The following is a 14,021-nucleotide window of genomic DNA, read 5'->3' as shown; positions in this document are numbered from 1 at the left end:
TTTCGGCTTGCACCTATATTGAATGTTATTTTCTCCTTGTTTGCCTGTGTTGTTGTTTTTTTTTTCTGTTCGCCATTGTGGGAGCGGTTTTGTAACCCCGATGTATTGCAGCCGAGTCATTATTTATGATTTTGTAAAAAGTCGCTAAATTTTTGTGCAAAATGTTACTCCAGTCCTTCCCGGAGTGTTTCTTTTGTACGGTAGAATTTTTTTCCCGCAAATGTTAACGTGTCCGATGACATTTTACTGGGTCGCTCGACTTTTTTTCTAAACGCCGCAAAAAAATATAAAAGACATCAATAAAATGGAACATTTGATTGTTGCATGAAATGTATGAACCCAATTGCACATTTTCTGAAGAATTTGGAGCAAAACAAACAACAACAAAAAACTGCAATGAATACCGCAAGACAAAAGTGAAAAGTAACTTTAAAAAAATTACGATGAACTGGGGTCAAAAAGTCTATTGGAAAGTTGCAGAACTTTACATCATGCACTGATCAAGCTTCATCTACAAAAGACAAAAAACCTCAACTGATAAGAAAGTAGAAAATACACTTTATACGTAACAGCCCCGGCTGATATGAGCAGAGTATAGCGCAGCGAGTACCGGAAGAGGCCGACACCTCATGTACTGTACCGAACACACGGGCGCGGCAGGTGTGGTTGTCAGTCTGGTTATACACTAATTGTAAGCTTGCCAAAAAAAAATCATTAATATTAATTAGAAACTGACACAAAGGAAAAGTGGGCGAGGACAAGAAGGGAAACAGTCAGCAATGGATTGTATCACTGATGGGAGCGATATCTACAACTTCCCTTCTCAAGAAGCCTGGGGCGCACAGACAGCAGCGGGCTCCCCAATCTAATAAATACAGAAAACTTCTGCAAATTTCTAATAGATGCTCTAAAATAACCCTTGTCAAGATCTCCGCTTGCTTTCAGTGAATGGAAACGTGTCTACCTTTACAAGCTTTGCATGCTTTTTAATACCATTTGTTGCGATTTATCACCTTTTTCAAGCTTACTGTCAGTGAATGAAAACATGGTTTACTGAAGGCCGTGTTCTCACCTACTTCTCACACACCTAAGTTTGTTAGATTTCTAATTTATTGTAGTTTGAAATTTGTCCTCATTCTGCTTGCTGTCAGTGTATGGGAACCATCTTTGTGAATATACAAAGGACTTGTAATACTTCTCGCACTAGGTGCTATAGGGCAGGGGTGTCAAACTGCATTCCTCCAGGGCTGCAAACAGGTCATGTTTTCAGGATTTCATTGTACTGCACAGGTGATAATTTTATCACCTACACAAATAATGAGTTGGTGATTAAATTATCACCTGTGCAGTACAAGGAAATCCTGAAAACATGACCTGTTTGCAGCCCTCGAGGAATGCAGTTTGACACCCCTGCTATAGGGCGAGCTCTCGAATGGTTCACAAGCCCCATAATAAAAAGGGTTAATATGACCTTTCCCTTCTTATGGGCACCATACTGCCCGCCTCTATTGCACAGATTTGTGCACCCCTGATAGCGCACCATATAAAGTGCCTTTAAAAAGTATTCATACCCCGTGGATTTTTGCACATTTTTTCCAAACAAATGTATTTTATGTGACACCAACACTAAGTAGAAAGTATTTGTGAAGTATAAAGGAAATGATACGAGGTTTTCGAATTATTTTAAAAAATCTGAACGTTGCAATGTGCATTTGTATTCAGCCCCCGAGTCAGTACTTTTAGGACCACCTTTCGCTGTAATCACTGCTGCAGTCTACTGGGGTCTGTCTCTCCAGCTTTGCACATCGAGAGGTGACCGTTTCTGCCCCTTCTTCCTTCCACACTCGCTCAATGAGGCTGGATGGAGACGTCTGTGATCAGTAATTATCACGTCTTGCCACAGATTATCTGGGATTTGGGCCGTTCACACACATGAATATGCTCTGATCTAAACCCTCCATTGTAGCACTGGCAGGACATTTCAGGTCAATGTCCTCCTGGAAGGTGAACCTACACCCCAGTCTCAAGTCTTTTGCAGCCTCTTATAGGTTTTCCTACAGGAAACTGTGATAGAGGCTCTGAACAGCTTCCCTGCCTCTACTGAAGAAAAGTCTCCCCACAGCAGGATGCTTCCACCACGTGTGATGGTGGGGATGTTGTTTTCGGGGTGATGTGCAGTGTTACGTTTTCCATCACACATTTCGTTTTACATTTAGCCCAAAATGTTCTCCTTTGGTCTCATCTGACCAGAATCACCTTCTTCCACATACTCACTGTGTCATTAAAAATGTCTCTCTTCTTGCCACTTTTCCATAAAGGCCAGATTTGTGGAGCATACAACTAATAGTTGTCCTGTGAACAGATTATCCCACCTGAGCTGTGGATCTCTGCAGCTCCAACACAGTCGTGATGGCTCTTGGGATGCTTCTCTAATTAGTGTTCTCCTTGCTTGGGATGTAAGTTTAGGTGGACGGCCATGTCTTGGTAGGTTTGCAGTTGTGCAATGCTCCTTCCATTATTTGGATGATGGATTGAACATTGCTCAGATATTCAGAGCTCGGGCTATTTTTCCATAACCTAACCCTGCGTTACTCTTCTCACCAACATTATCCCTGACCTGCCTGTTGAGCTCCTTGGCTTTCATGATGCCGTTTGATCCCTAATGTTCCCACACAAACCTCTTAGGTCTTTACATTACAGCTGTATTTACAGTATACTGAGAATAAATCACACACTGGTGGACACAATTTACTAATTATGTGCCTTATGGAGATATTTGGTCACTCAGGATTTTATTTAGGGGTATCAGACTGTAGAAGGGATGAATACAAATGCACTTGCTACTTTGTGTTGGTATCACATAAAATCCAAATAAAATACATTTAAGTTTGTGGGTCTAATGTTAAAAATTCATGGGGTATGAATACTTTTTCAGGGGTTTGTATGGCCACGCCGATCTTATTACTTGTTAGAACCATACTTCTTATCTGTACGGTTGCAGATATTACCACGTCCATGCGAAATTCCTCATATAGCGAAAAAAGCGACACGGAGGATGGAAGTTCCACCACGTGCTACTTTCTACCCCATTCTGTTTTTAGTTGCACGTCACATAAGCAGATGCTTGAAGTGATGTATCATTAGGATTGTCATTACTATCCGAGAGGAAAAACACAAAGACATCAGGGGGCAAGTACAAAATAAATGTTTCAAAGAAGTGGAAAATACCAGGAGTAAAGACTAATCCCTCTGCCCTTGTCCGACCCATTCATGTTTGGTGGGACCATCACCGCCAACAAGCTCAATAACTCCTGATCTGTCCCTGGAAAAGGCAAAACCTCCTGGAGCAGAAGGCAAATCTCCAAGAGTGAGATGCTAAGTACACACTTTCCCAGTCCATGCATGGGGTCTGTAGCAGTTCGGGGGGGTTTGGTCTGGGCTCGTTATTAGTTTTGGGTACTGGTCTGTGGCAGTGTAAAGGGTCTTATCTGGGTCTACAGCAGCTAGTTTAGGGGTCTGGTCTTGGATCTGTGGGAGGTCTGGGGTCTGCAGTTTTGGGAACTGGTCTGGGGTCTGTACGACTTTCCGTCTGGTCTGGAGTCTGTAAGGGTTTCATGGTCTAGTTTAGGGTTTGTTGGGAGTGTCAGGGTATAGTCTAGAGTCTGTAGGAGTTTTGGTGGACTGATCTGGGGTCTGTAATAATTTACGGGTCTGGTCGGGTATCTGTGGGAGTTTTGGTGTCTGGTCTAGGGCCTATAAGAGTTTCTGGATCCAGTCTGGGATCCCAGGCTTTCTAGGCAAGTTCCCACGATCTATAAACAGCCAGCAGAGGGCGCCTCACCGCAAATGAAGCTAAATATAGCTCATTGATCTATATTTAGACTCATTCCCCGGGGTTTTGCAGCGAGGAGCAGCGTGCATTAGCAAAGCTCCTTGCTGCAAAATGTTTTAACCCCTTCAGAAGGATTTACATCGTTGGACGTTACAGATCTGCGGAGGGTAAGTATATTGTTGGTTTATTATGTTTTTTCTTTCACAGAACGAGGGTCTTCAGTGATTGGATTGGGCGTAGAATAAAATACTCCAACAACCATTGTTTTTATTTCATTAAAATAATTTTAAATAATGTGTTTGTGTTTTATTTAACCCTTTCATTCAATTGGATTAATAATGGATAGGTGTCATAATTGACGCCTCTCCATTATTAATTAGGCTTAATGTCACCTTACAATAGCAAGGTGGCATTAACCCTTCATTACCCCATATCCCACCGCTACACGGGAATGGGAAGAGAGTGGCCAAGTGCCAGAATAGGCGCATCTTCCAGATGTGCCTTTTCTGGGGTGGCTGGGGGCAGATATTTTTAGCCAGGGGGGGGGCAATAACCGTGGACCCTCTCCAGGCTATTAATATCTGCCCTCAGTCACTGGCTTTACTACTCTGGCGGAGAAAATTGCGCGGGAGCCCACGCCAATTTTTTCCGCCATTTAACCCTTTATTTTAAGAGCTAGAACGGCCAAATTTTGCAGATACACACTACTGACATTAGTAGTGTGGAATCTGCAAAAAAAATGGAGAGAAGACATGGTTTACTGTATGTAAACCATGTCTCAAATCATGTCGGGTTTTAGGAAGGAGAAAGAAAAAGCCGGTAATTGAATTACCGGCTTTCAAGCTGTATAGCGCTGGAAAAAATAGTAATATATATACATATATGTGTCTACTGACATATATATATATATATATATATACCTATTCTATGTGTACACATTTATTCTACCTATTGGACTGTAAGCTGTCAGTGTGATTTTACTGTACACCGCACTGAATTACCGGCTTTTCTCTCTAACAGCGCTGCGTATTTCTCGCAAGTCACACTGCTTGTCCGTGTGAAATCCGTATTTTTCACGCTTCCATAGACTTTCATTGGCGTATTTCTTGCGCAGTACGGTGACAAATGCAGCATGCTGCGATTTTGTACGGCCGTAGAAAGCCGTATAATACTGATCAGTAAAATACGGCAGATAGGAGCAGGGGCATAGAGAATAATTGTGCCGTATTTTTTGCGAGTTTTACGGACGTAGTTTCTGCGCTCTTACGTCCGTAAAACTCGCAAGTGTGAAGCCGGCCTTAGGTGGACTGTATGGGATCGGTATTAGTTTTGAGGGCTGGTCTCAGGGTCAGTATTAGTTTAGGGAGCTAGTATGGGGTTGTGTATTAGTTTAGGGTTTGATGTGAGATCTGTATTAGTTTCTGGGGGTCTGAATAATTTTCGGTGCCTGTTCTGTGGTATTAGTATTGTGGGCTGATGTAAGGTCTGTATTAGTTTCAGGATCCAGTCTGGGGTCTGTATTAGTTTTGGGGTCCAGTCTGGGGTCTGTATAGGTTTCAGGAGGCTGTAAGGTCTGTATTAGTTTTTGGGTCCAGTATGGGGTCTGTACAGGTTTCAGGAGACGGTGGAAGGTCTGTATTAGACTTAGGGTCCAGTTTGGGGTCTGTATTAGTTTTGAGGTCTAGTCTGGGGTCTGTATAGGTTTCGGGGGACGATGTAAGCTCTGTATTAGTGAAAAACAGAAAACTGAGCCGAAGTATGACTGGAAAACGTGCATGAAGTAAAAGCATGTTCACACTGGCCATGGAAACAAACAAAACCAAAGAAAAGACAATGTGTGCATATACCCTAGTGAAAATAAATACCAGTAAGTAAAAAAGTGCATTAAATAATTAACATAGGGTACTTAGTAAACAATGTTTTTGATCAAAAGTTAAGTGTTAGTTTCAGGGTCCAGTCTGAGGTCTGTATAGGTTTTGGGGGAAGGTGTAAGGTCTGTGTTTGTTTTGGGGTCTGCATAGGTTTCGGGGGAGGATGTAAGATCTGTATTAGTTTCAGAATCCAGTCTGGGGTCTGTATAGGTTTCGGGGGAGGGTGTAAGGTCTGTGTTTGTTTTTGGGTCCAGTCAGGGGTCGATACAGGTTTCAGGGGAGAGAGTAAGGTCTGTGTTTGTTTTGGGGTCCATATAGGTTTCAGGGGAGGGTGTAAGGTCTGTATAGGTTTCAGGGTCCAGTTTGGGGTCTATATTAGTTTTGGGGTCCAGTCTGGGGTGTGTACATGTTTCAGGGGAGTGTGTATGGTCTGTATTAGGTTCAGGGTCCAGATTAGGGTCTGTAATAAGTTCAGGATCCAGTCTGGGGGTCTGTGTAGGTTTCGGGGGAGGGTGTAAGGTCTGTATAGGTTTCAGGGTCCAGTTTGGGGTCTGTATTAGGTTCAGGGTCTAGTCTGGGGTCTGTGTAGGTTTTGGGGGAGGGTGTAAGATCGGTATTAGTTTTGGGGTCCAGTATGGGGTCTGCACGTTTCAGGGGAGTGTGTAAGGTCTGTATAGGTTCAGAGTCCAGTCTGGGGACTGTATTAAGTTCAGGATGCAGTCTGGGGGTCTGTGTAGGTTTTTGGGGAGGGTGTAAGGTCTGTATAGGTTTCAGGGTCCAGTTTGGGGTCTGTATTAGTTTCAGGGTCCAGTCTTGGGTCTATATTAGTTTCGGGGTCCAGTCCGGGGTGTGTACATGTTTCAGGGGAGTGTGTAATGTCTGTATTAGGTTCAGGGCCCAGTCTGGGGTCTGTGTAGGTTTTGGGGGAGGGTGTAAGGTCGGTATTGGTTTTGGGGTCCAGTCTGGAGTGTGTACATGTTTCAGGGGAGGGTGCAAGGTCTGTATTAGGTTCAGGGCCCAGTCTGGGGTCTGCACAGGTTTCAGGGGAGGCTGTAAGGTCTGTATTAGGTTCAGGGTCTAGTCTGGGATCTGTGTAGGTTTTGGGGGAGGCTGTAAGGTCGGTATTAGTTTGGGGGTCCAGTATGGGGTCTGCACATGTTTCAGGGGAGGCTGTAAGGTCTGTATTAGTTTTGGGGTCCAATCTGGGGTCTGTGTACATGTTTCAGGGGAGGGTGTAAGGTCTGTATATGTTTCAGGGTCCAGTTTGGGGTCAGTATTAGGTTCAGGGTCCAGTCTGGGGTCTGTGTAGGTTTTGGGGGAGGGTGTAAGGTTGGTATTAGGTTCAGGGTCCAGTCTGGGGTCTGCACAGGTTTCAGGGGAGGCTGTAAGGTCTGTATTAGGTTCAGGGTCCAGTCTGGGGTCTGCACAGGTTTCAGGGGAGGCTGTAAGGTCGGTATTAGGTTCAGGGCCCAGTCTGGGGTCTGTGTAGGATTTGGGGGAGGCTGTAAGGTCGGTATTGGTTTTGGGGTCCAGTATGGGGTCTGCACATGTTTCAGGGGAGGCTGTAAGGTCTGTATTAGTTTTGGGGTCCAGTCTGGGGTCTGTGTACATATTTCAGGGGAGGGTGTAAGGTCTGTATGTTTCAGGGTCCAGTTTGGGGTCAGTATTAGGTTCAGGGTCCAGTCTGGGGTCTGTGTAGGTTTTGGGGGAGGGTGTAAGGTTGGTATTGGTTTGGGGGTCCAGTATGGGGTCTGCACTTTTTAGGGGAGGCTGTAAGGTCTGTATTAGGTTCAGGGCCCAGTCCGGGGTCTGTGTAGGATTTGGGGGAGGCTGTAAGGTCGGTATTGGTTTTGGGGTCCAGTCTGGGGTCTGCACATGTTTCAGGGGAGGCTGTAAGGTCTGTATTAGTTTCGGGGTCTGCATGGCACATCATTCACAGCCTCCTCGGTGTGGCTTGCGGCCTCAGTCAGGTCCCCCGGTTGCTCCAGGCCGCCGGTATCGCCATCTGTCGCACATTGTTGTCTCAGTCACGACCACTATTTGGCGCCAACAGGTGAAACTGGACAATAAACATGACGGACAAGAGTCTGGACCAATGAGAAGGCGAGACAAGGCCACGAAGGGGGCAGTGCTTCGGCAGCCAATCCGCGCGCGCATTCCCGGAGGGGGCGTGGCTGGGCGCTCTCTCTCTCGGCTGGTGCTGCGCCGCTGTCAGTCTGCTCGCTGCCGCCGCCGGGAGAGGTCGGCTGTTGGTGATTGTGCGGACACTGCAGCAGCACAGGTACGGCTCCGGATACTCTTCATACCCCACCGGTTATCACCTTACAGGCTTTTTGCTCATGGATGTGAATACTTTTGCATCGCCACTGGGGCTACGTTGTCCCTTTAAGGTGGCTGAGGCCGGTGTACCTGCCATATGATGTTCCCAGCGTATTCTGCTATGCATAGAAGGGGGGTGTACTCACTTATGCAACTGCAGACTGGCTTGGATGTCTATCCCCAGTCTAGTAGGGGAGGGCAGATCTAGCATTGGGGTGCACATACTTGTGGTATTGGTCAGGATCACCTGCTCTGCTATCCTAGGAAGCAATCAGCTGTAACCTAGAACTAGGGTGCCTACACTTCTGCGATGGTTGCACTTGGTAGGATCGCCACTCATCTAGCACTGGGGTGCACATACTTATACAACTGCTTTCTGCTTTTATCTTAACTGTGCTGGTCTGATCTAGCAATGGGGTGCTTATACTTTTGTGCACCCTTTTGCCCTCTTGTCTAAATATTGTCTGATGCCACCTGTTGCATTGTACCAGGTGTTGGGGGGTGCACATACTTTTGCATCTGGCTGTTCCCTGCTTGTAGACAGTTCTACCAGACCTCTACATAGTGAGACTGATTAGTGGATTGTATTTACAGTGCAGGCCATAAGGGATGGGGTTGGGGGTGCATATACTTGTGCACCTGGCTTGTTCTCACAGCTGCAAAAACCATTCCACAGACTAGGGCTAGTGCTGTGGGTGCTCATACTTTACGAGGGCTAGTGTTGTGGGTGCTCATACTTTACGAGGGCTAGTGCTGTGGGTGCTCATACTTTACGAGGGCTAGTGCTGTGGGTGCACATACTTTACGAGGGCTAGTGCTGTGGGTGCACATACTTTACGAGGGCTAGTGCTGTGGGTGCTCATACTTTACGAGGGCTAGTGCTGTGGGTGCACATACTTTACGAGGGCTAGTGTTGTGGGTGCTCATACTTTACGAGGGCTAGTGCTGTGGGTGCTCATACTTTACGAGGGCTAGTGCTGTGGGTGCACATACTTTACGAGGGCTAGTGCTGTGGGTGCACATACTTTACGAGGGCTAGTGCTGTGGGTGCTCATACTTTACGAGGGCTAGTGCTGTGGGTGCACATACTTTACGAGGGCTAGTGTTGTGGGTGCTCATACTTTACGAGGGCTAGTGCTGTGGGTGCTCATACTTTACGAGGGCTAGTGCTGTGGGTGCACATACTTTACGAGGGCTAGTGCTGTGGGTGCACATACTTTACGAGGGCTAGTGCTGTGGGTGCACATACTTTACGAGGGCTAGTGCTGTGGGTGCTCATACTTTACGAGGGCTAGTGCTGTGGGTGCACATACTTTACGAGGGCTAGTGCTGTGGGTGCACATACTTTACGAGGGCTAGTGCTGTGGGTGCACATACTTTACGAGGGCTAGTGCTGTGGGTGCACATACTTTACGAGGGCTAGTGTTGTGGGTGCTCATACTTTACGAGGGCTAGTGCTGTGGGTGCTCATACTTTACGAGGGCTAGTGCTGTGGGTGCACATACTTTACGAGGGCTAGTGTTGTGGGTGCTCATACTTTACGAGGGCTAGTGCTGTGGGTGCTCATACTTTACGAGGGCTAGTGTTGTGGGTGCACATACTTTACGAGGGCTAGTGTTGTGGGTGCTCATACTTTACGAGGGCTAGTGCTGTGGGTGCACATACTTTACGAGGGCTAGTGTTGTGGGTGCACATACTTTACGAGGGCTAGTGCTGTGGGTGCTCATACTTTACGAGGGCTAGTGCTGTGGGTGCACATACTTTACGAGGGCTAGTGCTGTGGGTGCACATACTTTACGAGGGCTAGTGCTGTGGGTGCTCATACTTTACGAGGGCTAGTGCTGTGGGTGCACATACTTTACGAGGGCTAGTGCTGTGGGTGCACATACTTTACGAGGGCTAGTGCTGTGGGTGCACATACTTTACGAGGGCTAGTGCTGTGGGTGCACATACTTTACGAGGGCTAGTGCTGTGGGTGCACATACTTTACGAGGGCTAGTGCTGTGGGTGCTCATACTTTACGAGGGCTAGTGCTGTGGGTGCTCATACTTTACGAGGGCTAGTGCTGTGGGTGCACATACTTTACGAGGGCTAGTGCTGTGGGTGCTCATACTTTACGAGGGCTAGTGCTGTGGGTGCACATACTTTACGAGGGCTAGTGTTGTGGGTGCTCATACTTTACGAGGGCTAGTGCTGTGGGTGCTCATACTTTACGAGGGCTAGTGCTGTGGGTGCACATACTTTACGAGGGCTAGTGTTGTGGGTGCTCATACTTTACGAGGGCTAGTGCTGTGGGTGCTCATACTTTACGAGGGCTAGTGCTGTGGGTGCTCATACTTTACGAGGGCTAGTGTTGTGGGTGCTCATACTTTACGAGGGCTAGTGCTGTGGGTGCTCATACTTTACGAGGGCTAGTGCTGTGGGTGCTCATACTTTACGAGGGCTAGTGCTGTGGGTGCTCATACTTTACGAGGGCTAGTGCTGTGGGTGCTCATACTTTACGAGGGCTAGTGCTGTGGGTGCTCATACTTTACGAGGGCTAGTGCTGTGGGTGCTCATACTTTACGAGGGCTAGTGCTGTGGGTGCTCATACTTTACGAGGGCTAGTGCTGTGGGTGCTCATACTTTACGAGGGCTAGTGCTGTGGGTGCTCATACTTTACGAGGGCTAGTGCTGTGGGTGCTCATACTTTACGGTTGCTCAGCGACAAGTCTTGCATCAATCCATACGTTACAATATGGCTGACGTGGATTGTGCCCCCGTGTTAGACTTCTAGAGGGGTGTAGATACTTTTGCAATCACACTACTTGAGTTTTGGCAGTGGTCTTGTAATGCATTGATCTGTGTATGTATATTGTGCAATAACGGGGTCAGTTTTGGAGGGTGTAAATACTTTTGCAGTCATATATGATGCTTTCATACATGAACAACGATTTAATATCCTGTCACTGGCCTAGATAAGTGCATGATCAGTTTTACAGACTAGTAGAGGGGGTGCACAAACTTTTGCACTTCCTGACTTTAGACCCTGGCAATAGTCTTCCATCCCCTGTAAGCATATTGTAGAGTGACTTGGGATGGTAGGGGGTGTAATTACGGTTAATCCTTGTCTATTTAACTCCGACACGACCTGACAGCTTTGCAGTATGGCGGTCTTAATGAGCCGTGCGCCCCCCCATGGAGTATACCGCAGTGTCTCCGCACCCTGTGTGCCCTGTATATACAGTCGGCCCAGTATAACTATTCCTGACTGGTACCGCTGGGCCCATTCCCAGTGCCCCAGACACCCCCCCCCCCACCTCCACAGGCGTCGTGACATGTGATGTAGCACCGAGTCCTTAAAATGAGCCAACACCCCTTTTCCTGCAGGATTTGTTTTTCCTCTCTGCATATTATCACTTGCACCAGGATCGGCAATTATCAGCAGGAGGGGATACGGGGTGGTGGGATTATCCGGTAGGTCTGGGCTGTCAGTCATAATCCGTGTATTGATCTGTGCGGGGTCTACGGTCTAGTGCCTACATGCATAATGTAGTGCTGCCATCACGCACCGCGCAGCCTCACACGCTCCTGCGTCGCCTTGGGTCCATAGACCTTACTCACTCCACTTTAAATCCGCACCCTATTAAAATAATCACGCCTGCAGTATTTGCCATAAACATTTATTTTCTTTATCTTTAATTTTTGCATTATATTTTTTTCATGTAAACAGTGTTTATCTTGCGTCGTTGATGGCTTAAATCCGTGCTTCATTAATATAAATATGCAGTATATTTAATTGCACCCTTCATTAAAATAACTTCTTACTAATTGTAGACTTTTTCATATTCTATTCCATTAATATAAATTTGCACTTAATTTCTTTTTTTCTTTTTCTGCTGCATCAGTTAAGTTAAACCCATACTTCAATTATAAAATTTATATTTTCAATGTTTTGTGGCTCATTACACATGTCGTAAATTTTTATACATGCATAATGCCGCCACAGTGTGAACACCGTCTTAGGCTAGGGCCATACGGTGACACCTGTTGCTTGATAAATGTTAGCTCGGTGTTGTTGCTCAATGCAAAATCATTTTATCCTCATTGAATTTAACCTGATTCAGTTATTTGATTTTTATTTACATTTTTTCTTTAGTTTATTAATTTTGTCTTTTTTTATTTTAGACAACTTATTGGAATAGAATTGGATCTTCTCGAACTGGTTTTATAGTATTCAACACAATGGGGAATGGCCTTTCCGAGCAGACTCCTATCCTTTCAGGGATCTCTCCGTTTCAGGCACTGCACATCGTCATTTTGGGTCTGGACTGCGCCGGTAAGACGACTGTGTTGTACCGGTTACAGTTTAACGAATTTGTCAACACCGTCCCCACCAAAGGATTTAACACGGAGAAGATTAAAGTTCCATTGGGCAATTCCAAATCTGTTACCATTCACTTCTGGGACGTTGGTGGCCAGGAGAAGCTGAGGCCGTTGTGGAAGTCTTACACCCGCTGCACGGATGGGATTGTGTTTGTGGTGGACTCTGTGGACGCAGAACGCATGGAGGAAGCCAAAACGGAACTGTACAAAATTACCAAAATCTCCGAGAACCAAGGAGTCCCGGTTCTCGTTGTGGCCAACAAGCAGGACCTCAGGAACTCATTATCTTTGGCAGAAATCGAGAAGCTGCTGGCACTAAACGATCTCGGTTCGTCCACGCCGTGGCACCTCCAGCCCACCTGCGCCATAATCGGCGACGGTCTGAGGGAGGGCATTGAGAAACTCTACGAAATGATCATAAAACGAAGGAAAATGCTCCGGCAGCAGAAGAAAAAGAGATGAAAGCTTGTCGCGCGGGGTCTGTGGAGCGTGGCAAAATGGCGTAGTTCTGCCCGTCAGTATGTTGACGTTACCCGGGGTTAGGTCGGGATACCTGGACCGGCTGGTGTTTAAAGCTACATTCCACCATAACTTCTAGTCTGAGTCGTGTAAACACCAGGAGACCCGACCGTGTACGTCAGCGGGTGCGCGCGGCCTCGTGAATGTTTGCACGGTGCTGACTTTTGTACGATGCCTTTTCAGGAGAGTGAGTGCTCCCGAGACGCAGTGGAGATAAAATGGGTCACCAGACATTCCTTGCGCCCTCCCTCATTTTATACAATATCCAACATTCCAACTATAATGGCGTAGGGGGGGGGAGGGGCAGCATAAATGATCCACGCAGATCTTTACTTTTAGGACTCGTCCATGCAGTGCATGAATGATTTCCCATTTTTGTTTTAGGTGTAATTTTTTTGTGACCTCACAATGCTGTGCATTATTAAATCAATTAAATGTCTATGGATGGGGGTGGACTGGAATTCCAGGTCCTGTTACAATATGGCTTCCTTCACTTTTCTCGCACAATCTCATGTTATACTCTGATTGCAGCCAAAGCTGCATCCAGAATTTTGTAGTTCTTCAGTTTCATGAATGCAGCTTTGGCTGTGACTGGAGTAGAAGGTCGTGGTATAAGTCAATAATTGCTACTTGACGTAAGTAACTTAAAGCCACTCTTTAAAATGATCTTATTGTTTGGGTGCAATTTTAGGAGTTCTGAAACTTTGGTACAGAAGCACAATATGGATGGTAACAGTATTTTTTTATGTTTTAAAATGTATATTTTGAGGGGTAAGATGAAAGTAGCGGGTATAATTGTCATGGTACAGTTGTCTCCACCCACGGTAGTCCCCTTTTTTTTTTTTTTGGTCACCTCCTTATATTATACCCCTTTTAATAAAGATCACCCTCAAATGGTTGCAACAGGTAGTGAAAATCTTCACAGGTGGGAAAAATCTGAATGTCATTCTTAAAAAAAAAAAAAAAAAAAAAAAAAAAAATCTTCATGTTTAAAAAAAAAAAAAACTGCCAGATGCCTCTTTGCTGGATTAGTTCTAGGGTTGGGAGGTCGATAAAATTATAATCTTTTCAGCTGCCATGGTGCGCGCTGCCATGGTGCGCGCTGCCATGGTGCG

The 14,021-nt window shown here is 46.1% G+C and overlaps 1 protein-coding gene across 1 annotated transcript; it reads left to right on the top strand.

Annotated features, from left to right (window-relative positions):
* Nucleotides 1-7,922: 7,922 nt before the first annotated feature.
* On the top strand, nt 7,923-13,787 carry ARL4A (ARF like GTPase 4A). The gene is made up of 2 exons (XM_069729317.1): nt 7,923-7,984; nt 12,190-13,787. The coding sequence occupies exon 2, from the start codon at nt 12,247-12,249 to the stop codon at nt 12,847-12,849; it is 603 nt and encodes a 200-aa protein (XP_069585418.1). The 5' UTR covers nt 7,923-7,984; nt 12,190-12,246; the 3' UTR covers nt 12,850-13,787.
* The last annotated feature ends 234 nt before the right edge of the window (nt 13,788-14,021 follow it).

Source organism: Ranitomeya imitator, chromosome 6, assembly GCF_032444005.1.
Source record: "Ranitomeya imitator isolate aRanImi1 chromosome 6, aRanImi1.pri, whole genome shotgun sequence".
In the NCBI taxonomy this organism is placed as follows: Eukaryota; Metazoa; Chordata; class Amphibia; order Anura; family Dendrobatidae; genus Ranitomeya; species Ranitomeya imitator.
The sequence above is the reverse complement of the archived record's forward strand: the minus strand, read 5'-3'. Positions and strand labels throughout refer to the sequence as shown.